The following is a 25,886-nucleotide window of genomic DNA, read 5'->3' as shown; positions in this document are numbered from 1 at the left end:
ATGTTTCAATAATTTTCAATAATGATGACGGCAAATAGGCTAAATGTGACTACTCTGGCATGGCAGGAGTCTTGTTTTCAAGCTCGGGAAGTGCCATTTCCTGCAATCGGGGAGGCATATTTTCAAAATTTTCTCCATTACGCTACGCGCCAACCATGGTGGCGCGTAGCGTAGTTTGACCTACCAAACGTCCCCCCGATAATTATGATAGTTGGCCACACTCTGAACCGCCGTACCAATCAAAAATAGCTTCCGACGCCCTTGTAATTATTACAGACAGACAGACATTTAATTGCAAGTAGTAATTTACTATAGCTATACACTCAAAAACGTCTTTGCGAGTACACGTCGAGTAATAGCTATTCTCTTAAAACACCATCGAATATACAAATTACAATGTTTTTACAGATTTTTACGTGCAATCTGATAAATTGCAGGCTTGAGACCCATGTTTTAGGGCTAGGTATTCGCAGCATAAAACACTCGGGAAGTGCCGTTTCCGGCCATCTGGGGGGTTTGAAAAACCCAAAATTTTCTTGTACGCTCCGCGCCAACCGATGGTGGCGCTCCGCTTAGATAGTCTCCACATGTTAGCTCCCCAAATAATTTTCCCGTTCCGCCGCGCCTGCCCACTCCCCGTACTCCAGGGCTGACACGGCCATTACACCGTGTATGATCTACTCGAAGAGATTCATGACCATTGTATCTGTTTTAATTGATTATTATTGCAGGTCTTCAAATATTCGGTCTTCCTTTTCGAGATTGGCCTATACTGCGAATCTCGAAAACGAACATCGAAAAGAAAGACTTCTTTATGTGTTTTCTATTTTTCCAGTCTTCTATCTTCGGTCTTCGTTTTAGATGTCTTCGTTTTAGAGATATCACCAGTCTTCTTTCTTCGATTTATAGGTCTTTGTTTAAGACACACCCTTAGTCAGGTCACACATCCGGAGTCGTAACGGGCACAGCATGCAACCCTCTATTTCGATTTCATTCCTGAATTGCTTTGTATCGAAGGCCATGTGCTAGGTTGTCATGTGAGTCTCGTTTTACGTTTTAAAATTTGAAAAGAAGACGTAAGAGTCATCCAAACATGAATGATGGTTGTTTAGACACTTGGGACAAGAATAGAGATTGCACCATTTTCTTAGGTAATAATAATCCCTTTATTTTAAGCATTCATATATACATGTTTATGATATATTATTTGATTCAAGTAGTTTTAAGGTAACTGTGCTTCACAAGAAACAATGAGTGCATAAGCACTTAGGCTAGTAAATGAAGGAGTAGGCAATATAAAGGTTCATGCATAGTACGCTGCAAAGATATCAGGTGACCTGTATACATGGGGATTACCCTTAGAGCTGAATCATTTCATTCGGGGATCACCAGAACAATGAGTATTTGCATTCCTATATAAACTAGAAATGCGGTTACGAAAATTCATAACCACTCTGCCCATGAGTCTTGGTCTATAGATCCAGGTAATTGCTTAGTAGCCATTTTCTTCCTTTCTTCCATCGTTTAAACTATTTCACCGGATTGTCGACATACTGTAATTATTATTAACATGTAATACACAAATAATACAAACAAATGAATTCAAAGGATACTTGGTTAACATGTTTATTCCTTTCTTCAAGTTCGTTAGTTTTTTTGAACATTTTGGAAAGCTTAATACAGAGGTTGAAACTAAGAAGAAGTGGATAAAATGTGCTTAACCATTGCTATGACAAGAGCACCAATGGTGCAGAAGTTGATAATATAACAGTATCATTGAACACTACAACATGTCTTTTTCACAGAACAAATATACACTATCAATGAACGACGCTATTATGTTGAAACTTTTATGAAACTTATAACTTATTACCGCAAGTTCAATGAATAAGTACAGCCTTTATTTTACTCAATCCATAAAATGCGAAACAGAAAGTTCAAACTTAATGTGACATAACAAACATGTGTGACATATCCACGTTTTCAGGCATAACAGTGAGGCAAGTCTTGTGACAGACCTCAAATGCTCTTTGACCTCTACCAATTGAAAAATAGTTTTCTTGCATTCAATTGCATTTTATTGGTTAACGGAGCTGAATATGAAGCAAGTGCAACACAAACAATAAGAGATAATATTTTGTCACGAACTTCGTTGAAAACTGCTAGAATATTAATAAGATTAATAAAATATGAGGGAGGTAGTGAAAGATAACATACTTGTTACTAACTTGTGTGCCATTGTGTAGTGTGTTGGTGCTTGGAACTTTAATCTTGAAGAAATATTTTTTTGCACGTTGACATTTATATGAAAGAACTTTTCATACCTCAGACAATTGCAACGGTTGAGGAAAATTGCCTAAGAAACCAACTACTCTACAGGTCTCTTTCTGATAAGTTGGACGTTATCATGGCAGACATGTGAGTATTTATTGCAAATATTACTCCTCTAGTTGGTAGTATGTAACATGAGCAAATACGTAAAGCTTATTATATACTGTAAAGAGCTAGTAGTTTTGGTTTTTATTGTTACTGCTGAATAGGTAAAGACAGAAACTTGGTTCGAAGTAAGCAGTGTCACCGGCAAAGATAGAGTTGTACTGCAAATGGTAGAAAGGCTGCACACTAGAACTGTACAAAGCTTAGAGGTTCTAGTTGATAGCAAGTGGTGTACATGTGAAGGTAAGACAGATTGCTAACTACTATATAGTACTATACAAAGATACTATAGCTTACTGATGTTTAGAGGTCAAGTGATCAATGTGGTAGTGGTATTAGAACTGTACAATGATTATTTATTGTTATTGATAGCAATAGGTGTAGATAGATCTTAAAATAGGAGTGCGGTTAGTATTGTACACAGAAGTTGGTTTATTGGTAAGCAGAAGTTTAGCTGTAAGGCAAGAATGGTGTTAGAACTGTAAAACGTTAGTAGCTTGTTACTGAGAAGCAAGAATGGTGTTAGTACTGTACAAAGTTATTAGTTTGTAATTGATGGCTAGAAGTGTAGATGTAAAGTTGGAATGGTGTCTGTACTGTACAAAGTTACCAAAAATGAGATGTTAAGGTAAGAATGGTGTTAAGACTGTACACGGTGGCCAGAAATGTGTAGCGATAAAGGCAGGAATGGTGTGATGGCGAAAAAATGTGTAGATGTTAAGGAAGGAATGGTGCTAGTACTGTGCACAGTAAGTGGTCTTTTAAGTATGTTGAGAGTTGGAGAGAGGATGTTAGTAGGCTAATGTTCTATGTTTGTAGTGCTGTTTATGTTGGCAAGAGTTTTAGATTTGAAGGTTAGGACTAATGTATGTATTTATGATGGAAGTGTGTTTTCGCTGTGGTTGGGGTTATAGTTTTGAGAATAAAACAGTCATCTGTCGGAATCTGTATCGAGAACTTTGTCAAATGTTTTGTTTAAAGGACATTATCTGTTTGTCTTGAATTGTGGCTATAGCTGATATTGGCATTTCTTCATCCAACCCTGCGATATTGTCTTGATGAGGGATGAATACGGCAGCATTAGTAGTTTCTTCAATGTTTTTTCTGTGGATTTATATTTCACTGTGTCATGATCAGTTGAGCAGAGTAGTAGGAATGTTTATGTACCCAGTGATGTTTAGGTGGTCTCTAATGCAGGTGTTGGTTTTGGTAAAGAGAAATGAATAGTTTATGAATAAATGATTTTAGGAAAGCATGGATATGTATTACGCTATTATTTCATGTTTGTGAAATTTTGAGGCAGAAAGGTGCACAGGAATGCATTGCTATAAGGAGCCTTGATTTTGTATTGATCTTTAGTGTTAACATAATTATTTATGCAGTGCCTTATGCTAGAGTTAAATCCTTTAATATGGTGAAATTATTGGGACTATATTCAAACAATGGCCTTTTATGACACCTAAATGATCTTTAGAGCAAGTTCTTGAACACGGACATCTAAATAGACAGTGTGTACAGACAGACAGGTAGACATACAAACAGAAGAAAAATTGAAGAAAATTAATGGTCGTCCATTGGAGAACTTGTGTCTTGTTTGGTTGTCCAAAGGAGACATTTTTTGTTGAAGAGGACATTCTATATGTTTTCACTTTGTTCAATGATTCCTTGTTTTATTTTCAAGAAAATGAGTTGTCAGAAATACATGAAACAGTTTCTGTTTGGTTGTCCATCACCTATCTGTAACATTTGAGCCGAATGGATGATCATCAAATGGAGCCCTGACTTAACTTGTGTGACCTAACAAGTATGAACACTGATGTCACAAAATTACTAGAATAAGTGTTCTACATGAATTGTAATTTGAAGGTTACAGTATTTTGACTCCCTGTTATTTGAGTGTTTTGGGTGGTTGCCATAGATGGTTCTTGGTAGAAAGCATAACTTTCATTAACATCAATATGGCTTATTTCAACCCAATTTCCAAGTTCGCTGGAGAGTCAGCAGCACTCCTCCATTGGACAACTTAAATGTCTTCGGTGTAGGAATGTTTCTCACATATGAGGGTTGTGATTTGGCCATTACCCGTTTTGGTTTTCCATCCATTATGTACAATATGGAAAATAAAAATGTCAGAAACGAATTATTTTGAATTCTTTTGATATGAGGTTATCTGAAATCTGAGTCATTGGTAATGGGGTATTAGTGTTCAAGTGATCAACCAAAATTAGCATTTCAATCCCCCTTAGTTAAATGTTTTGAGCAATGATGGGGTCATCTTTTGGTAACAATATCTCAAGCAGCTACTGAAATCGATATGATTCTGAACACCGGTAACCACCTATTATTCACCATCACCAGGCTGTGTTCATCCACTGTTGGATGTAGCCCTCTTCATGATTTTTTTGCCAAGTTTCTCTGTCCATTGCAAGTCTAGTCCATGTGTTGCCTATGTATGTTGTTATGTCATCCCGCCACCTACGTTTCTGTCTGCCTCTACCTCTCTTTCTGTATCTGGGTTGCCATTCTGTCAATCTTTTGGTCCATCTATTGTCCCCCCTTCTCATCAGATGTCCTGCCCATCTCCATTATGCTTCCTTAATCTTAAGAATGATGTCTTTTACTTGTGTTTGTTTCCTGATTTTTGAGTTCTTGACTTTGTTCCTTATCGTAATGTTGAGCATTCTTCTCTCCATCGCTCGTTGGGCAACTAAGAGTTTCTGCTCAAGCTGCTTGGTTGTGGTCCATGTTTCAGCACCATAGGCTATTGTTGGAATGACACATTGGTTGTACATTCTCCTTCTTATGCACACTGGTAATTTGGGGTCGCACAGAATATCCTTGTATCTACCGAAACAACTCCACCATGTCTTTATCCTGATCAAAACTTCTTCTCTGGTGTGTTCCCCTAGCATTATGGTTTGACCAAGGTGTATATACCTGTCCACCTAATATCGATTTCCTCTTTTTCCACCATTATGGTTTCGTCTGACTGGTAGTTGGTCATGTATTTTGTTTTTCCCTTATGGATCTTTAAACCAATCTTTTTGCTTTCTATGTTGAGGTTGTTCAGATGAACTTCCATGACTTTCACTGATGTAGTGATGAGTGCTACATTGTCTGCAAATCGCAGGTCGGTTAGCCTTTCCCCATCTACATTAAGGCCTCTTTCCTGTAGATTCAATTTCCTGAAGATTTCTTCCATGGCAGTGGTAAAAACTTTGGGTGATAAGGTGTCTCCCTGGTGCACTCCTCTTTCAATCCTGATGATGTTTAAGATATCATTTTCAATATGTATCCTAGCTGTGGCATTAGTGTAGATATCCTCTAGCAGTTGGACATATCCCTCATTTATTCCAACTTTGCGCAGTGCTGCGAATAGGTCTTTATGTTCCACTGAGTCAAACGCCTTTACGTAATCAATACATCCCATGCACAGCTCAGTCAGGTTGTATTCATTTGCCTTTTCGATGACTTAATATAGGGCATGAAGATGATCTGCTGTTGAATACTTTCTTCTGAAGCCAGCCTGCTCTCTTGGTTGGTTTTCGTCAAGTAGGCCTTTGATCCTATTTTGTATTATCCTAGTAAAGATCTTGTATACATGGGATAACAAGCTGATTGGTCTGTAGTTTTGTCTGACTTATCACCTTTTTTGAATAGGAGTATAATTTTAGCCTCCTTCCAACACTCTGGAACCTTTCTTTTGTCCAGTATTTGATTGTAAAGTTTGGTTAGCTCCCTTAAAATTGTCACTAGTGATGTCATCTGTTCCAGGAGCTTTGTTGTCTTTCATTCCTTTAACAGCTACTTCTACCTCTCTCTCTGTTATTTTTGGTAGGGCTGACTGGTCTGGTGACAATATCATTTGTAATTGTGCCACCTATTAGGATAAGAACAAATGGACACAATCTACTCATTAACAGTACAGATTAAAAGAATACAGTAATATAGTACGAGGCTACTGAGTACTATTACAAGTATGCCTTCTATTCTTACTATTACTAGGAGAGGAAGTTACTTCCTCACTGTGTACAGTTTTGTCAATATTAAAACCTTTATATGATAAGAATCAAAACGACATGCTGAGGAGTTAAATATATTCCAACGAATCAACAATATCGATACGAACTAAATAGAACGAAGAATTCTAACAAGATTATCCAATGTGAAGCAATACAACATTCAACCGTGCCACAGTGAAATACTGTGTTCTGCACTTTCACTGTGCGTTATTTGTTATATCAATGTCATTCGCTTGTTCATCCCACATGCACAGCTTCATAGCAGACGAAAGTACACACTGCATGTGTTGGAATTTGCAAAACATTGGTCGAAGTTTGCAGACGGTTAGCTCCGCCCACAAGCCACCAGTATAGAATGTGGAGTCCACGCTACATGCACTGTGTCAATAATTGCTACCGTTCAATGTTGCTGCGCTGCACTCTAACCCCTATTACACACATGGTATAATATTAATAACGTGTGATCAGTCGGCTACTGTTACTTAAAGTAAATGGCCTAAAACTACACCAAGAATACAGCCTGGGCATGAAATTGAATAATCTGATACTTATGTCAACCTTCTTCTCTGTATATCCAAGTAACAAGACAACTTAACCGATATGCTTCCAAGTAACAAGACATATGCAAGCGTGAAATTGGCAACTCGATATGCCACAAGGATGCGTTCTTCACGTCAACAATGCCAGTACGGGTCGTATAGTTAACAATGCCAGAAACAATACAAATGCAACAAAATTGCTTGTGTATTTGTTTATATTTCCCCCCTATTTTAATCAGAAAATGAATAAGTAAACACGTTTACATTGTATAAAGGCCCGGTCACACTATACCGATTTTTTATCGGAATACTATCCAATTTTCCCGGAGGAATCGAAACAGCCAGTTTTCTTTCGGGTTTTCTAGCCATAGTGATAAAAGGACCTGATTTGCTATCTGTTGAGCCATTCCGATGTGGAATAGCCCTCTCCTAACTTTTGATATTGACTCCGTTTCCTTTTATCGGATAGCTATCCGATTTCTCTTCCGATTTTTATCGTTTTCGATGTGACGTCACTTCAGAATGTAGTCCGTTCCAGAACCCCTCAGATTTGGAGTAGGTATTCGAATATTCCACTGTATTCATTACATTCACTACCACAAACCTCACTCTTCGGCCTAAAATCGGAAAAAATTGGACCGTTTTCCAATAAAATATCGCTGTAGTGTGACCGGGCCTTAAGAAGTAAGTATTAAACAACAACAAACGGACCAATATATTAAAATGTATATCAAGTAAAACTGTATCCAGACTTTAGTAGTAGTCTGTATGCAAATACATCAATGATTCATGATACTCGAAACAATCATGGCGTATGACCAACTTGAATGCCAGATAATGTACAGAAAATACAGTTTTATAACGAAGTAAACATAATGTAAACATTGAACAAAAGTTCATTTTAAATTTATTAACATGTAAAATGTTAAATAAATATGTTCTAAACACAATATATTATACCAATTGCAATAGGTACCAATCCTACCCACATAAAAATGAACTTCTATTTCTATATAGCCAAAGATGCCTTGTAGCAGGAGATAATGCTGACGAGACATTTACGTCACGTGATCATAATTAGACGTCTAGGGCGCATAACTGACCATGACTCATGGTCAGTAATAACATTCAGGGATCATCTCAAAATTTAATGCTAGACCTATTTTCTGAAACTTAGGGTTCTGTAAACATTTGATTGCTGCTATTATATTCAAGTTGCCTTGTATTACTTGTAGAGAGAAACAGTTAAGTTTTTCACTGTAACAGGATCTCCGAAATAACATCTCTTACTCTCCCACTTTCAGTGTTTCCCCCAGTCAAATGGGGCTCCCCAGTGTAACATATGCATGGTCAATAGTTCTTCAATACCGCCTAATTACCTTCCGGGAAACATTTCATACTCCAGATTTGATTCTGGTACTTCTCTGCTTCATAGTTGGTCCATTGCTCTAGTGAATTTCAGTAACATCATAAGTTTCTGTGCTTTGAACTTGTCATCGCATTCCCACAACGATCGATAGAAGAACTCGGGAGCTTCCCTTCTCATCTTCCTCAAAGCAGCTATTGTATTGCCATCAGCTCCTTCAAGACTGCAAGCTAGACTGTAACATTAAAACAAGGAGAAGGTGATAAAAGAAGTCTTGACGTAGCATAAGCAAAGGAAGTGCAGCTGTCATCCCCCTCCCCCACCCCACCCCTCTAAATTTGAAAATTAAACAAATTTGCTGTTTCAGTCATCCACCTCCTGGCAAAGAAATCAGGAATGTAAAGTTTTATTATCGCAATGAAAGTTCAGAAATTGCCTGTATATTTACATTTAATCGTTTTGGCTATGGTAGGAAAGGGACTAATGTTGTAAAGTCAATTTAAAGCAAATCCTATGTTTGATAATGAAATTTTCATCATTTCTGTTACTCCAATGGAAGCAGATCCGACTGTATTGTGTTTCATTCACAACCTGATATATATGTAGGTAACTCCAATATTGGAAATCAGATTCTGAAAGTTAGTCACCACAAAGTGGAAATAGGGATATACATAATGAGAAAGTCATGACGCATGTACGGACATGGCCCGGGAAAGTGAACCGTGATTTGGTATGTATTACCCCCCAAGTTTAGTTTGCAGACATGGCCCTGATTATTCTGACCAGAATGTTAATATTCTTAGTCAATTCTAAGGAAGGAGAAGAATGCGCGGTGACTCATAATAATATCAACTGTAGCACCCCTAACTTTTTGGTAAATTAGGAAGTACTAAGAATTAGATTCCCCCTCCCTGTGATAGGTTCGCCCTACAAATTCTTGGTGCTCATGGAGTTCAATGGCCTGTCACTTCATTGCAGGAAGTCGTCATGATGAGGCCTGTATTCTTGGAATGACATTGCTTTGTCCTCCATGTGTACCAAGAAGAGTAAAACCACTATTGAACCAATGAGCCAACAGATTAAAAGCTTAAGCTGTCCCAGGAGAGTGAGATCTTCTGCAAATAGGTGACCCAGTGTTCACCTCGTGGTGCATGAACTCATTCACTGGGACTATATCACTAACTTGTTTACACCTGGTGTCTTAGTAGTTATTGGGTAATGTGACCAGTGTTTTCTGATGAGTAAGCCCATCAGCTGGTTCTTTTATCTCTTTATTTGGCAGGGAGCTGTATAGGGTACTTTCCCCTGGCTCTATAATTAGGCCACTTTACCAATAATCTGTGCCACTCACTTGATAGCCCTCAGCTGTTAATAGGATGTTAGAGACTAGAAATTACCCAATAATTTCTATACAGGTGTGAATTACTTTATATTTCAGAAGTAAGCTTATTAGTTAAATAATGTTTTAGTTACTCTGTGTGGCTCCAAGCACACAGAGATGTTTTTGTGTTTAATTTAAAGTCATATACCATAGATAGCTTTACTTTACAATCCATTGTGTACTTTAGTAACTATGTCTTCCATCGATAGGACAGAAAGCCAATGTTGTTTATCCCATTCTAATTATTTCTGTAATGTGTTTATCCCATTCTAATTAATTCTGTATTGGTACTCTATAGGTTACACTAAGCTTTAGAATTTATCTTTTGTGGACTCCTTATTTAGCTGGTATATGTTCTTTGGTTCCCTTGGTGACAGTTCTTGTCAGAATTTGACCCTAATAGTTTTGCTACTGTTTGGCGTTAGCTATGCTATGTATATGAGTCTTATAATATAGAGTATGTATGCAGTTATATTAGTATTAATGCAATTAGTTTTTAGCTGCATGGTGTCCATCATTGAATGTCACTTTGGCTAGATGTGAGAATATTTACTTATGCTATTTACTGGAAACATATTTCATTTATACTTATCCATAACGATTAGAATGTACCAATCGTAGAATTGTCTCATATTTTAGTTGGTATTGGGCCCATTTGTATTGGTTATATTGGTATTTAATTAGGCCACTCACTTGATAGGATGTCAGAGACATCACTAGAAATTACTCCATAATTTCTATACAGATCCTTTGGGTTTGAGTGGGCATGACTAAAGTCCTGGTCGTAGGATGCCCCCTCCCCACCAAGCAATGATGTGACCCTGATCGGACAGACGGCCGTGCGGGTCCATAAAGGGAGTGAGCCCTCTACACAATACTAGTGTTACATCCAGACATGGATGGGATTGATTGTGTATAGTTTAATATTTTATTACGACTACTTAACAGTTTATTGCTGTACCTCGTTTCTCTGTAGTTCTTACTTCTTTGATTACGAATATATACATTGCATAGCTATATGCTGTTTGTGTTATTCTATTTGTTTATGTGTTGGCAGTGGTAACTGTAGTAGTTAGGTAGGTCAGTTTATGTCATGAGACGCATGGTTGATATATGTGCCAAACGACCGGGTATCTCGGTGCAGGTAGTTGACCACATTACAGCCGAAGAACCCCCACTCCCCTTAAGAGTAATGTCCACTGGGTGGGAGCACTGCACCTGGGGTAACACAACATTTTGGTGATGTTATTCATGTTACTTCAACATGACTCAAACAATACAAGCAACAAAATTAGTTATCAGATAAAGCTATAAAAAGCACCAGCATCAAAGGTGACATATCTGGTTATTTGACCTCCCACTCAGCGTATTGTTGTGTGTCGCAGGAAGACTTGAGTGGTGAACTAACTGCTCCAGACGGGACCAATGCTCAATTTGTGTCACCTGTACACCAGCAACTGGAAGGAAACAGAGACCTGGCTGGAGGCTAAGCGCCAGCGTCTGCAGCTTCAGCTGGACCACCTTCCACAGCTCCAAAATCATTTACCAAGCTGTGCTCCAAGTTCATTCCGGTTGACCTATGATGCTCTGAACGAGTGGAAGACTTCCAGAAGCAACGGAGATGCACTGCCTCTGCTGCAAAGCAGGACAAAGCACTCTTGGTGAACAAGGAGAAGTGGAAGCATTTATTTCGTCCCCCCATAAATTCCTGAAGATCGCCTCCAAGTGGAGCAAGGCATAGCAAGGGGTACCTTCAAGGACTCACATTGCGAGCACCTAGAAGAGTTGCTCTTCGAGCTGGACCAGGCTTCTACAGTAGGGAAGATGTTTGAGTCCACATTTTTTATGGCGGCCAATGAGGCATCATCAACAGTTGACGGAGGACACTGACCAGATCCCGGCTGCAAAGCTTTGTAGATCCTGTGGCACCTGGAACCTCTAGAAAGACTGGTCTACATCCAGTTTACGAGAGGCAAATAGAAGGCAGACAAAATGTTAACCACCTTACGATCACAGAGAAGTGGGAGCCCTGCTGGCAGGAGGCGCATATCAACGCACTAAAGATGGTAGCGGTAGCAAGAACCCTCTGCAATTATGAGAGCAACCTCCTGGATCACACTGTGATGGCCTTCTGTGACAACACGACAGTGATGGCATATACTAACAGGCAGGGAGGAACAAAGTCCCAGTCGCTCTGCACAGTATAATGTGACCTGCTTCACTGGTGCAAAGACAGGAACATTGCTATCCAAGCCTTGCACATCACGGGAAGGAGAATGTGAAGGCAAATGCCCTATCCGGAGGTATCCAGACCCCAACAGAGTGGTCCCTGCGGAGGGACACATGCCGAAGCCTGTTCAAGTTGTTCTGAATTCCGGTCATTGACCTATTTCCTTCTGCAACCAACACGAAACCTCCAGTTTTCTACACGTTGAAATGCCACGCCTCATACACAGGGTCCTGCTCAAACTCAGCCTATCACATGCGAGGCTTCTGCTCATCGCACCCTACTGCCAAGAAGACTGTGGTTTACAATCCTGCTGAGTCTCATAGTGGGAACCCCACGCAGCCTCCCAGACTCACCACATGTATTGAGCCTAGTCCCAGACCAAGTCAGCCTATACCCCTGTGGTCACTGAACCCAACTGCATGGCCGTTATCCAGTCCATGGCCATGTTTGCCTGACAATATCCTCGGGGACATTTCATGGAAGACAACCTCGACTTTCATCGAGTCCAATTTGATGGAACCTGTCGCCTCGGAGTTTGCATTTTGATGCGCAGTGTTGGGCGTTTCTTCGGCAGGTCCTGCCCGTTGGGCCTCTCACCATCGTAGCAGTGTCATTCTGTGCGTTAGTGTAGTAGAAAACAGGTAATAGAGGATTGTTGTAAATACACCAACACTAACTGATTTGGAAATTTACGAACGACAATTCTTACCTGTCTCACCCACCTCCCACCGCCATGTGGGGGACTCGGGACCTTATGCAATGCCAAAGAAAGGGCCCAGGTAGTAGCAAATTATCAAAGAGTGTATATTTATTGAAATCCATCGCCATCAGTGCTTTGGATAAAGGCCGTGGCATTTGAAGCAATGAGGATTAGCAATTGGGACGTCCCAGGTTTGATCAACAGTCGAGTCATAGTAAAGTGTGTTTTTCATCCAAGAGCAATCTACAGTTTTCCCATCTGAAATGACTTTCTAAATTGAAAAGAATCCAAATTTGAGTTAAAATGTTGAATTGGAATCCACCTGACGTGTAAGATGTAATCCATAAGCCCTTGCGGGTTTCTCCCATATTTATGGTCGCTTAAGTGTCGTATAAATAACTGCAGATTATTATTATTATTATTATTTTATCAGTTAATTTACTCAAATTCCATGATATATTCAATGATTGTTCTTACCCTTGAAGGTCATTTTCACGTAGCCAAATACTGACGTCCTCAGGTCCCCAGTCTCCAGCATTAGAAGAAAATGCCAACGTATTTGACCTCTTTAGCACTCGAGATGATTGAGAAGTGTCTGTTTCATCGGTTTCTGAAAGACCCCAATACCAAACATGGTTGTTACTGCTACGAGTTCAAACTATAGCAATCGGCGTTGCTTCAGAAGCGACTCAGCCTGCAACTTAAATACTTTTAAGGTAAAAAGGATCACTTTTTGAAATTTGGAAATTTACAGGTTGCAGAATAGTTGAAAAGTACTGGAACTACCACCTTAGTTTGAATTTAATTTGAAGAGAGACACTGTTTGCATTTCACTACAGCATAATTTTCAACAATAACATAATATGAGTAGACTTCCCTATATTCTTTGTTGAAGTTATAGATAGTGCTTGATTAAAGGACACATAAATCCTACCATAGTCTTTAGCTGATGTGACAGAGCTTTTGGTGATAAACAACTCTCAAACAGCTATGGAAAACCTTGCTCTTTGAGGGAGATATGCTCATTTTGCAAGTCCTGTTTGGGAGCTGACATTTTGTAAATCAATGATTTCATAGTGCCACTGGTATCTTACTTTCTCTTTGTTTTTTTCTGTTCTTACTTTCATGGTGAAAAATAATATTGTAATAAAGAAAGAAAATCATAACCAGACAGCAAAACTGCAGTGTGGTTTTGATGATGCTACATTAATCTTATATGAATGTGACACATTAGGCAGTAGTATATAGCCTTTTCCAAAACAGTACAACGTTCATTAGACACCTCTGTGCACAGGCATGTATGCAGCCACGTACCTGGCAAATCCAAAAGTTACAGACACACTAAAAATCAATGGAGATTTGGTCGAGACTTCTGATTCTTATCTATGGATACCCTTAAGCTAAAATTACCAATTGCCAACAGCCTCTCCTATTCGTATGAGGAGAAATGCACATTATCTAATACGCTGGTTGGTGGGAGATTTAAAAATACACACACTAATCCACATGAACTACTACAAAGGTTAGATTATCATCAAAACCAAATAAATGAAGCACATGTGGTTCGATTATGTCATATTTAGACTTGATCAAGTCTTATATTTGAAGTTTTTTGGGTGTGTGTGTTTGTGGTATTTCTTAATTGTTTGGGATAGTTTTTTTAGGAGTTATCAGTATAATCGTTGACCAATGATGATGGTTAGGTTTGGGTCTCCTTTCATTAATGTAGTGCACTTGCACGCTACAATATTGGTATTTATATCAGCCCTGTTCAATCATCTGCTTGGCTGATCGGTGAATGTTCTTCAATGGAGATTCGAATACACCAACATTGACTTTTACTTAAGTAGAATTGGTATATTTTTGGGGGTAAATTTTTACACATTTTTACACCAAAACAATACTGTCCTGTTGTGTCAAGTTTGACTTCCATACCATGAACAAAAGTGATAAAAAAAATGCCTATAATTCTTTCTATCATTTTTCTGCATGTGGTCAATACTAACAGTGAAAAATCGTCCTGTGGACAACATTCTTGACATCAAATAGATCGATGAGTGTCCTAGCTTGGATAAGTTCAAAACTGTTTTTAAGGAATAAGTAAGTCCAAATGGACATGCAAGGAACATGGCAAAGCCAAATGCAAATAACTGGTTTTGAATCAAGAGCATCTTTACCCCCAGTGAGACGATGTATTTGATTCGCCAATTCTTCACACTTCGAATGGAATTTATTGTCTTCTCTGAAATCAACATAGAGCATATCGGAACACAAAAAGGCCAGCCAATCTTTCCGGGAGGTGAGGGTAGAGTCCACCAATACTGGTAAAAGCACCTTCTTTTGTCCATTAGCGTATTTAGCTTCTATGGGAAGAACAAACAACGAAAGAAGACACCTTTTAAGAAAGAGACCAAAGATTTGCCTGCATGGGCACAACCAAAGTGAAGACACTCAAACCTGGTTACTTGCGCTACAAAAGAAATAGGTTCTCGTAATGTAGAACAAGCTTCAAGAAGATTCAAGCTGCATGTATATTTCTAACAAGATATCTTGAAAAACTCTGGTGGAAAAAACTACAGTATATCTCTCAGTAGTTTTTTTTGCAAAGGTGCTTTATTTGACAATAGCAGCCTGTACAATGACCATGGGGAATTGGAGGTCAGGTCTTGATGTGTGTAAGGTCAAGTATTCTATCAGAGTGAATTTACAAGCAAGGGCGTCGTCACATACACTCACACACGTGCGTGTGTGTGCACACCCACACATACATATACACACGCCAATTTGACTGCATAGGTTACTTGCCTGCCTTGGGAAAGTAACCAAAAATCAAACAACTTGATCTACAACAAACTCCAGCCTCCTTACATCAATAGGTGATAGATACTTCAGATGATCATGGTCAACAGAGTTAACAATCAACCTTGTTCATCTTTTTGTTAGAAACAGCATCGAAACCAAAGAGTTGAGGAAATAAACAAAGGTTCCTTGTTCCCAATTTCCAGAAGTTCGTTCCAATATTTTTTATCAAACGTTTCTGCTTTCACTGTTTTGCAAAAGATAAGCTCATCTGCCGCCCTCAAAGAATATGACAATTATTTTTTATGCAGAAATAAGCAAACTTTAAACCTTGATTACCAATACTTATCACTGTGTTACTACAATCAAGACATATTATCCATGCAAAGTGATAAAGATCACTTTTCATAAGAAATAAATAAGAGATGAACATAACTTGTACTGGCGAGAAAGGATCCCTACCATTATTCTATATATCCTTGTGTTAAGATATAAATCAGTGATCTTGTGGGTAAGCAAACACAAGTAACTTCCAGCCCCCCCCCCCCCCCCACGCAACACACTCTCACCCAATCCACAACATATGTAAGTAAAAACAATCGTTATGAGTATGCTATGTTTATCGCAAACATTTTAGTTCAAGAAGCTTATTGTTTTTGATGGGGTGTTGAAAGGTAATTTGATGTCAAAATGTGAAAACCTTATACAATTATATTTCAAGAAGGAAAACTTGGATCAATATATCACTAGATTTAATACATATTGAATAAATTAATTTTTGGTCAAAGAGTCAAGGTCCCAACTCATTTGAATACAGCATAGGTCCAAATGAGGAAAGTTGTTGCTACAGGCCTGTATTGTACTTATGACAAGTAACTGGAGATTTGTATTTGTATATATCTGGATTTTCTTGAAAACTAAATGAAGCTGAGGCTAGAGTATATGTTGGATCGTTATCTTGTAAACACATGGTACATAAAAACAAACTGTGTCTCACCGAGTCTACAGTTATTGCTCTTCCTATATCCATCTGAAACACACAAAATAAATAAATATGAGTTGTTGACTGCCTCAGCCATCGCATCTAGTAACGATCCAGTCATTTCATCCACGTCAATCCAGACCTTAAAGCCTCGACTCTTAAAGAAGAGAAAAATAATATTGTTTATATATATATTATATTATATATTTCATTATACATTTCATACTCAGAGAACACATGGCATAGACTGCAAAACTGGGAAGGTTAGAAAAAAACCTTATTAAATCTGTTTTCAAACAACAGGTGCATAGCAAGGGATTTGCCAAGTGTAGTGTCGTAATAAAATAGATTACACACTTGGCGTTCGACAGGGAGTCAGAGTAAAGATGGCGTCGAAGTCTGCTACCAGAAGTTATCAATAAAAACGAGTACACCGTATTGTATTCAACTGTAAACCAATGCCTTGAACTGTGTCCTTATTTGAAACAACAAGTACTCTACATTGGCGACGAGGATAATTTGCGATGGCCACATTCACGATTCCACCGCCTCCACCTCTGGATATAGATTCATCAAGTCTTGCAACAAGCTTCAAGAAATTCAAACAGGCATTCACAAACTTCAAACTTGCAACGGGGATAGCCACACGAGACAACTCGCTGCGGGTGGCGACTCTGCTAGCCGTGATAGGGCAGCCAGCGGTCGACCTATACAACACGTTTACGTGGGCTAACGAAGCTGACGCAAAGACATATCAGAAGGAAATCGATCAGTTTGAAGTGCATTGTAAGGGACATGTTAATACTACATATGAACGGTACATATTTAACACGAGAGTACAAAGAGAGGGTGAATCGTTTGAGAGCTTTGTTACATCTCTCAAGTCATTAGCAGAAACATGTGAATTTGAAACATTGACAGAATCTCTCATAAGGGACAGGATAATTCTAGGCATGAGAAATGCTAACATTCGTCAACACCTCCTTCGTGAAGCACACTTGACCCTAACTCAAGCCATCACAATTGTCCGAGCAGCTGAAGCAGCCACTGCACATGCCAGTGAGATTGCAAAGAGCACTATGAGTGACATTTCTGACATGCACTACGTCAAGCACGAACGTCAAAACCGTCAGAAACCCGCTAAATTTAAACAACAGCAGAACTCAAAGTCACAGATCTGCCGTAACTGTGGTGACAAATACCCTCATACTGATCATCCATGTCCAGCACAAGGAAAAACCTGCTTATTCTGCAAAAAGCAAAATCACTTTGCAAAAGTGTGCAAAACCAAGCTGAAACAACAAGCAGAGGTTAACCTTGTAGAACAGACAACACAACACTCACAGTCACAACCATCTCTCCAAGCAGCGCAAGGTGAGTCAAATAACGAGGACTATCTATTTGCCATAGGTCCATCAGATTAGAGTAATCAACTACTCAAAGTATCGGTGATCATCAATGATGTTAAGACTACAGCTGTCATTGACACAGGTACGTCAGTGAGCATAATGAGTCGAGAAACTCTGAACACAATCTGTACAGAACAATCACCACGCGAACCTACAGGCAAACAAGTCTATGCATTTGGTGCCAACAGTCCCATTGATGTTCTTGGAAAAATCTCTCTGCTTGTACGTCACAAAGCGCAGATGCAAAGAGATATATTCTTCATTACGGAGCACAGTGGTCCCACTCTGCTACGTCTGAACACTGCGAAAGAGCTCCACATGATCGCTGTTACATACAATGTTCATGCAGCACCGTCGGTCATCGACGAATTCAGTGATCGGTTCGTTGGACTAGGCAAGCTAGCAGGCGTCACATGCAAACTACACGTGGATCAGTCCGTCACTCCTGTTACTCAGCCGCATCGCAGGATACCTTTCCACGTCAGACAACATGTCGAAGCCGAACTGAAACGCTTACAAGAATTGGACATCATTGAGCCTGTGCATAGTATGCCTACACCATGGGTCTCTCCAATTCGAGTTGTGCCTAAACCAAAGCAACCAGGCAAAATCAGGATTTGTGTTGATATGCGAGCTGTGAACAAAGCTATCGCGAGAGAGCGGCACGTCACTCCAACCATTGATGACATATTAGCTAAGCTGAATGGGGCAACAGTATTCACCAAGCTGGATCTAAACAGTGGATATCACCAAATCGAATTAGACGAGGCATCACGTTATCTCACTGTTTTCTCCACCCATGTTGGCTTGTATCAGTATAAGAGATTGAATTTTGGAGTGAATAGCGGAGTGGAACAGTTCCAAAATCTGATACAGTCAGCCCTGGCAGGTCTTCAAGGCGTGATTAACATCAGTGACGACATATTGGTATATGCCAAGAATCAACAAGAACACAACGAGCGGCTAGTGAAGTGCATGCAACGTCTAAGAGAGAAGAGCCTAACTCTCAATGGCGATAAATGCGAGTTCAACAAATCTTCGGTTGAATTCTTTGGGCATATCTTCAGCTCATCAGGCGTATCACCAAGTCCCACGAAAGTCCAATCGTTGATCGAGGCACCACCTCCTAGCAATCGGGAAGAAGTCCGAAGCTTTCTTGGGTTAGCAAACTACTGTGCAAGATTCATTCCACACCTGGCATCACTATCTGAACCACTTCGTGATCTGACCAGACAGAGCATTCCATGGTCATGGGAAGAGCATCACGCCAAATCCTTCAATGACATCAAGCATGCAATAGCACAGCACTGTCATATGGCATACTTTGACTCGCGTCTTCATTCCACAGTCGTTGTAGATGCTAGTCCCGTAGGGCTATGTGCTATGCTAGTACAAGGCAGTGACCGAAGCAACAAAATTGTAGCACTAGCGAGCCGTTCACTTACAGCTGTCGAGAAGCGGTATTCACAAACCGAGCGTGAAGCCCTGGCAGTAACGTGGGGAATCACACACTTCTACCTGTACTTGTATGGCAGCAAGTTCACGGTCATCACAGACCATAAGCCACTAGTGCCATTGTTCAACAGATCCAACTCATCTCCACCAGCGAGAATAGAAAGATGGATGCTGCACCTTCAGCAGTATGATTTTTCTCTAGAATACCAACCAGGTGCAACCAACCCGGCCTACTTTTTGTCGCGACATCCGTCACCTAGCACATCAACCGTTGAGCCAAACGCAGAAGAGCACATCAACTTCATCGTTGAAAACGCAGTACCCAAATCGATCAACATGGATGAGATAGTTGCAGCGACCACATCAGATCCTGTTTTGCAAGCATGCATCAAAGCTGTCAAAGGGAATAGCTGGTACTCGATTACACCAGAGCTGCAGTGCTTCAAAAACGTAAAGAATGAGCTCAGCGTAGCAAAAGATGGAAAAGTGTTACTCCGTGATCACAGAATTGTGATTCCGTCAATCCTTCGCGATCGCATCATCACAATCGCACACCAAGGACACCAAGGTGTCGTTCGCACGAAACAGCTGATTAGCGAAAAAGTTTGGTTTCCTGGAATAGACAAGCATGTGGAAGAAAAGATCAGTCAATGTATTCCATGCCAAGCAACAAGCAGTTCAACTATGCGTGAACCTATCCAAATGTCAGCACTTCCAACACATCCTTGGAAAGAAGTCAGCATAGACTTCTCAGATCTTCCAACCGGAGAGCATCTTCTTGTCATCATCGACGATTATAGCAGATTCCCAGTGGTTGAAATTCTCACATCCACTTCTAGTAAAGTGGTTATCCCACATTTGGATCGCATATTTGCATTGTTCGGTATCCCAGAAGTAGTCCGTACTGATAACGTACCACCTTTCAACAGCGAATATTTCATGTTTGCACAATACTTAGGATTCTGACATCGTAGAATCACACCGCGATGGCCACAGGCCAATGGAGAAGTTGAGCGATTCATGCGCGTTCTAAAGAAAGTTGTCCGCACAGCAACCGCCGAGCTTAAGTCTTGAAAACAAGAGCTATACACGTTTCTGAGAAACTACCGAGCTACTCCACATAGAACGTCTGGGGCACCACCAGCTACAGTAATGTTCCAGTGTCCAATCCGCACTCGCTTACCTGAGCCTCAATCGCACGCAGCAAATGACAGCGAAATTCGCAATCGCGATAAGTCCATGAAGCAGAAGCAGAAGGTAAACGCGGAAAAGCATCAAAGAATCAGAGAATCGGAAATAAGAGTCGGTAACTATGTCCTTGTGAAGCGTGATGGGCATATCGGTAAATACACTACTCCTTTCGACACCAGACCGTTGAAGGTCATAGCGATCAAGGGTTCGCATATTGTTTCATCTCGTGGCTCCTACCGCGTAACGCGAAACTCATCACACTTAAAGTCTTGAAAGGTCAGCATGACATTCATGCTGCAACAGATGATAACGATGATACACCATCGCCACAAATCGCAAACCCCCTCGAAACGAGAGAATACAAACTCCTCCTATGGTAGCACGAAGAAATCCACCCCGTGATCGTGCTCCACCTAGGAATCTGAATGATTATTATACTTAACTGTATTACTCAGAATAACACAACAAAGACATTTCAACATTTTGTTGCATGTTTAATGTTTAAGTTTACAATGTTTAAGTTTACAGAGTATAAAATTTATTAAAATATCATTTTGGAAACAGTTATTTTATTCATTGTTTGACAATTCGCACAGGTTTGAAATCTTACACAAAAGTTTATGTGTTTTGACAAGTAATCAATGTTGGTACATTTACAGTTATTTTGGAGGAAAAACACATCCTTCAACTCATTTGCATTTTATGTTGTGGAAGGAAAGTCACTTCCTTTTTAAACATGTAACCCTTTGTATTCGGTTATAGTATCATTTTGTGTTGTAAAGAAGAAAGTCACTTCTTGTACATGTAAATGAATATCACGGAAAGTTGTAGGTGAAAAGAGAAAAGTTTATTTGTGATGTAGTTTAAGAGAAAAGTTTATTTGTGATGTAGTTTAAGAGAAAAGTTTATCTGTATTATCTGTCATGTTAGTTTAGTTTTACTTGAAACAGAAGAAGTGTAGAGTTCATACGGTTCAAGCAGTTTATTTCACATGTCATACAAAGAAGATTTGAAGGTCTTAATTATATCATATTCTCAAAAGACTTAACATAGGTTTTTATATTCCTTGGAAACACAATGCTAACATTTATTATTTATGAACATATGCACAATTGTTAAGCAGACAGTATTCATGGTATTGCATAGTTGAAGCAACCTATTGTGTAACACATTTTATGACATTCCGAGTGATACAATATGTTCAATATACTAACCATATTGTTCGATTTGAGATTTACCATATTGTTGGGTTTGAGATTTGATATACTAGAGTATTATTGTTTCAGTAACCGACAAAAGTTATTTATGCAGTGCCTATTCTGATACTTCAAAGCAAATCAAACATTTTGAGTTCAATATTGTTGAGTTCAATCCACAAGTTAGGAGGATTGTAGTGTCGTAATAAAATAGATTACACACTTGGCGTTCGACAGGGAGTCAGAGTAAAGATGGCGTCGAAGTCTGCTACCAGAAGTTATCAATAAAAACGAGTACACCGTACTGGATTCAACTGTAAACCAATGCCTTGAACTGTGACCTTATTTGAAACAACAAGTACTCTACACCAAGGGAGTGCGAAGCTTTGTAGGTAAACTATCTAAGCGTTGCGCCACCATGAGTTGGCACGAAGCATACAAGAAAATTTTGGCTGAAAATGCCACCCAGATCGCTGGGAATGGCACTTCCCAGGCCTTGTAAGTTGCATCTAAGCATTTTCTATTTTGAAATTACTAGCAATATCATAAAACAAAATATGCTCAAGAGGGGGGGGGGCAGTCGCCTGTCAAACAAACAAACAAAAGAGATTAAAAAGAAAAGGAATAGCCACCTAACAAGTAATAAAATGTTCATTCCATGATGAAATATTTGTTACCAAACACATTTGTATACATTATATTATATGAGTGTATACGAACACAGACTCAAGGATCAACCAGAATGCAAAAACGCATTGTGGTTCCAATGTTGTAACATGAGCAGTTTTCTTCATGAATCTGACATAATGTATAGTGAGGGTGTACAACATACTTGATCTTAGAAATACAGTGAAAAAAAGTGTGATGAGACATACTGTACAATAAATTCACAATGACACAGGCTCTCCTGAAATGACCATCTATCCTTTGTTCTTAAAGCATTTCATTTCTTATAAAATATACTTCAGAGGAACTTCTGATATTAATATACAGTCAGCTACTATATACCCTGTGTCATTGCATTTTATTAGTGAGTACATGGACTTGTGATTAACTATCCCCCTCTGTGATATAACTTTGTGTAGTACAATGGCTTTAACATTTGATCCAAAGGAAATAGGTGTGAACCAGGAAATTCAAAACATTACTTCTTTTGGAGAATGAAGTTTACTGTTCCTTGAAATTTCTTGAATACATTTTTCTGTTATTCCCGATCAGTAATGACTGACGATATGCCTTGGCAAATCACTTAAACTTTGCCTAAGTTTTTATATCGACAATGTTCTGATGTTGGCTAGTCAACTGTGGTGTACAACTGTCTTTGGTTCGATTCATGGATCTCTGCTGTCAGAACATTCCAACATTGCCTAGCGTTAGGCCTATATTGTTTAGATGGCCATAATGAAATGAGAACACCATAATATTAACATTAATGCCAGCATTGCTAAGTGAGGGTATCCTTGTTGCTCCTGCTTTATGAGTAAACTTCAGGATGAAAGCTAGCCTTCTCAGAACTTATCATTTGCCAGGGGTGATTACATCATGGGGGCTTGTTGACATCCCCTAATGATCTGATCAGTTTGCCTGAATTAGCTTAGGCAGCTAGCTGGGATTTGGATTAAGCTTACCAAGATACTTCTTTAATCCATCCTGCTGAGTTTACCGTGCATTGATCCATAGGTTAATGATGGTCATCTAACGACAATGGGCCTATCAGTATGAACTTTGGTTAACCATAAACTAATAAACCTTTTTGGAGGAAGATAGGTACTTCAACCAGTTTGTTAGCAGAGCACATGTATAGCAACAGCACCTTGTACGCATATATGGTGAAGGAGTGAAATCGACCATGTAATATTAGAAATGAAATATTATCAGCTACTTAAAGATGTATTGCAGTCGTTCAGACTACAGTACTTTCAAGAAGATCAACAGAACCTTACATACCTTGTGTCTTGCCTTACCTTCAGGTTTCTTGCAATATTTCTAGCTCTTTTTTCACCATTACCTCCATCCCATGAGTAACTGACCATAATGTGACTGCCTTTACTTTCCTTAGAACCTGAAGGAAAACATCACCGATGTAAGTAAACTACTAAACTTCTTATAAACTAGAGTGAAAACATTTCCAGTGGATTACTTGCCAGGTTGATATGTAGAAACCAGCATTGAATAAAACTAAATCTGAATAGAATCAAGTCTAGTACATCCAGCCTAATATTTATAAGCCATATATCTATTTATTTTAAGTGACCACTTACCAAGTTGCAACTTGTGACAACATTGTCTCTTATAGGGTCAGTGAAAATTACCTTTTAATGGGTGCAAATAACTTGACCAACTCAAGGGAAAATGTTTCTCAGTGAGGAAACTTCAAGTAGTAATATGATTAATTTCATGTCTGATGTTAAAGAAAACCTTGTGTATCAGCTGCTTAATTATATATCCGCTACTTAACAATCTGTGTCAGGGAATGTTTCCTCCAACTCTCATCCCTCGTCAGTCCTAACCTCTTAAATAAATGTGTGTATACCTCTTATTTCATCGTTCTGTTCTGAGCTCTTCAGGGTCAGCAGAATTCCCTTTATCATTTTTGTTAGCACTTCTTTACTACCATCATCACAAGAGATACTATCCAGCTCTTCCATGAAGCTTTTTAATTCCTGTTGTACCGAAGGACTGAAGGATAAAGTCCAAAGACATTTGGCGGCGGCCTCTTGCTCCGATAAATTGTTACCTTTAACAAACTCCATTAACAACGACACACCTTGTACCTCGCGGACCTGTGAATGGGAATATTATATCACTTGATGAAGACACACAACAATTTTTACAAGGAATATAGTTCGATATTTTACTGCGTTACAGGTTCTTGTGTTGGATTTTGTGATACTAAACCAGAAAACCTATCGGCTTAGAGTGATTCCCTCACCAAATTTTGCATAAGAAATTTTACTTAATCTGTACACAAGATTCTTGCACTTAATCTTTTTGGGTTTTTCTGGTCACAACATTTTAAGACATTGATGACTCAAAACATCACAAACAAGATCTTATGAACATTATTCAAACTTTTCTTATGTGTTAGTTATTGAGTTATTATGTTTACAAAGTTTTCAGACTTTGATCTATGTGAACCTCAAATGACCTTTGACCTCCACCACTTTCAATAGGTTCTTGTACAAAGTTTACCAAAGGGGATCCACATATCCAAATTTAAAGTTCATTCAAGCTTATAGTGTTTACAAGTTGTTCATACTTTGTCCTCTGATTTCCTTATATATAAATGTTGACGTCCACCAATTCAATTGGGTTCATGAACTCAATAAGGTGCATCTTCATATCAAATGATAAATTCATTCATGCTTAACGTTTAATAACGAGTAATATTGTTTACAAATTTTTCAAGCTATGACCTCAGTTGACCTCCATCAATTTTGATAGGATTATTGCACTCATTAAGATAGTTCCACACACCAAGTGGCAAGCATACATTCAATCCAAGCTTTGATTTTTGTGTTATCATGTTTGCAAGCTATCCATGCTTTGATCTATATCTAATGCATTTTTGCCCTGTGACTCTTGTGTATTGCTTTACAGTATCTTTGACAAGAGAGAAGGAAAGACAAATTAGCCTTGATTAACTATCAAAATAGCCTTTATTAACTATCAAAATAGCCTTGATTAATTATCAAAATAGCCTTCATTAACTATCAAAATCACAATAATGAATCTGAGGTGGTAAATCAGTGAAATGAAACAAAACTATTTTATTGTTTAGAAAAACTATTTCTTTGTGATATCACTGATATGTATACTGTTTTCCTTTCAAAACACTATGCTGTGCAACAAATAAATATGAAAAAGTTTAAACTCTGCGTTTGATAGTCTTCTTTTGTTGCCTCTGTAGCTTCATGTGTAACTGATATGACCTATGACCTACAGTAGGCCCCGTCAATTCATCAGGTGACCAGAGGAGTACCATGTCTATATATTAAAATTTAATACTTCATAACATAATTGTAAATGAAACATTCAGATTTTCAGCAGCCATTTATAATTAGTCAAAGGATCATGAGTATATCATGAAGAAATGTATCATCAGAGAGAATTATGCTTTGTTATCCTGACATGGCAAATTATTTACTCAAAATTCCACTTAACTATCTGACTAATGTAG

General features: G+C 38.9%; 1 protein-coding gene across 3 annotated transcripts in view; it reads right to left on the bottom strand.

Moving 5' to 3' along the window:
- Window positions 1-1,601: 1,601 nt before the first annotated feature.
- The window catches only part of LOC139966811 (uncharacterized), a 58,610-nt gene continuing 34,325 nt past the window's right edge, over window positions 1,602-25,886 (bottom strand). For 2 of the 3 annotated variants that reach the window (XM_071970174.1, XM_071970177.1), the window contains exons 5-11: window positions 24,240-24,489; window positions 23,671-23,768; window positions 16,471-16,612; window positions 14,852-15,037; window positions 13,152-13,284; window positions 8,377-8,598; window positions 1,602-6,316 (exon numbers count right to left, since the gene is read on the bottom strand). In XM_071970174.1, the coding sequence (XP_071826275.1) occupies window positions 8,427-8,598; window positions 13,152-13,284; window positions 14,852-15,037; window positions 16,471-16,612; window positions 23,671-23,768; window positions 24,240-24,489 (981 nt within the window). In that variant the 3' untranslated portion in view covers window positions 1,602-6,316; window positions 8,377-8,426. Of the gene's footprint in view, window positions 6,317-7,194; window positions 8,599-13,151; window positions 13,285-14,851; window positions 15,038-16,470; window positions 16,613-23,670; window positions 23,769-24,239; window positions 24,490-25,886 lie in introns of those variants that run through there. The other variant, XM_071970176.1, reaches the window with a different exon arrangement.

This window comes from Apostichopus japonicus, chromosome 4, assembly GCF_037975245.1.
Source record: "Apostichopus japonicus isolate 1M-3 chromosome 4, ASM3797524v1, whole genome shotgun sequence".
NCBI lineage: Eukaryota > Metazoa > Echinodermata > Holothuroidea > Aspidochirotida > Stichopodidae > Apostichopus > Apostichopus japonicus.
Note: the sequence above shows the minus strand (reverse complement) of the source record. Positions and strands in the feature narration are given on the sequence as shown.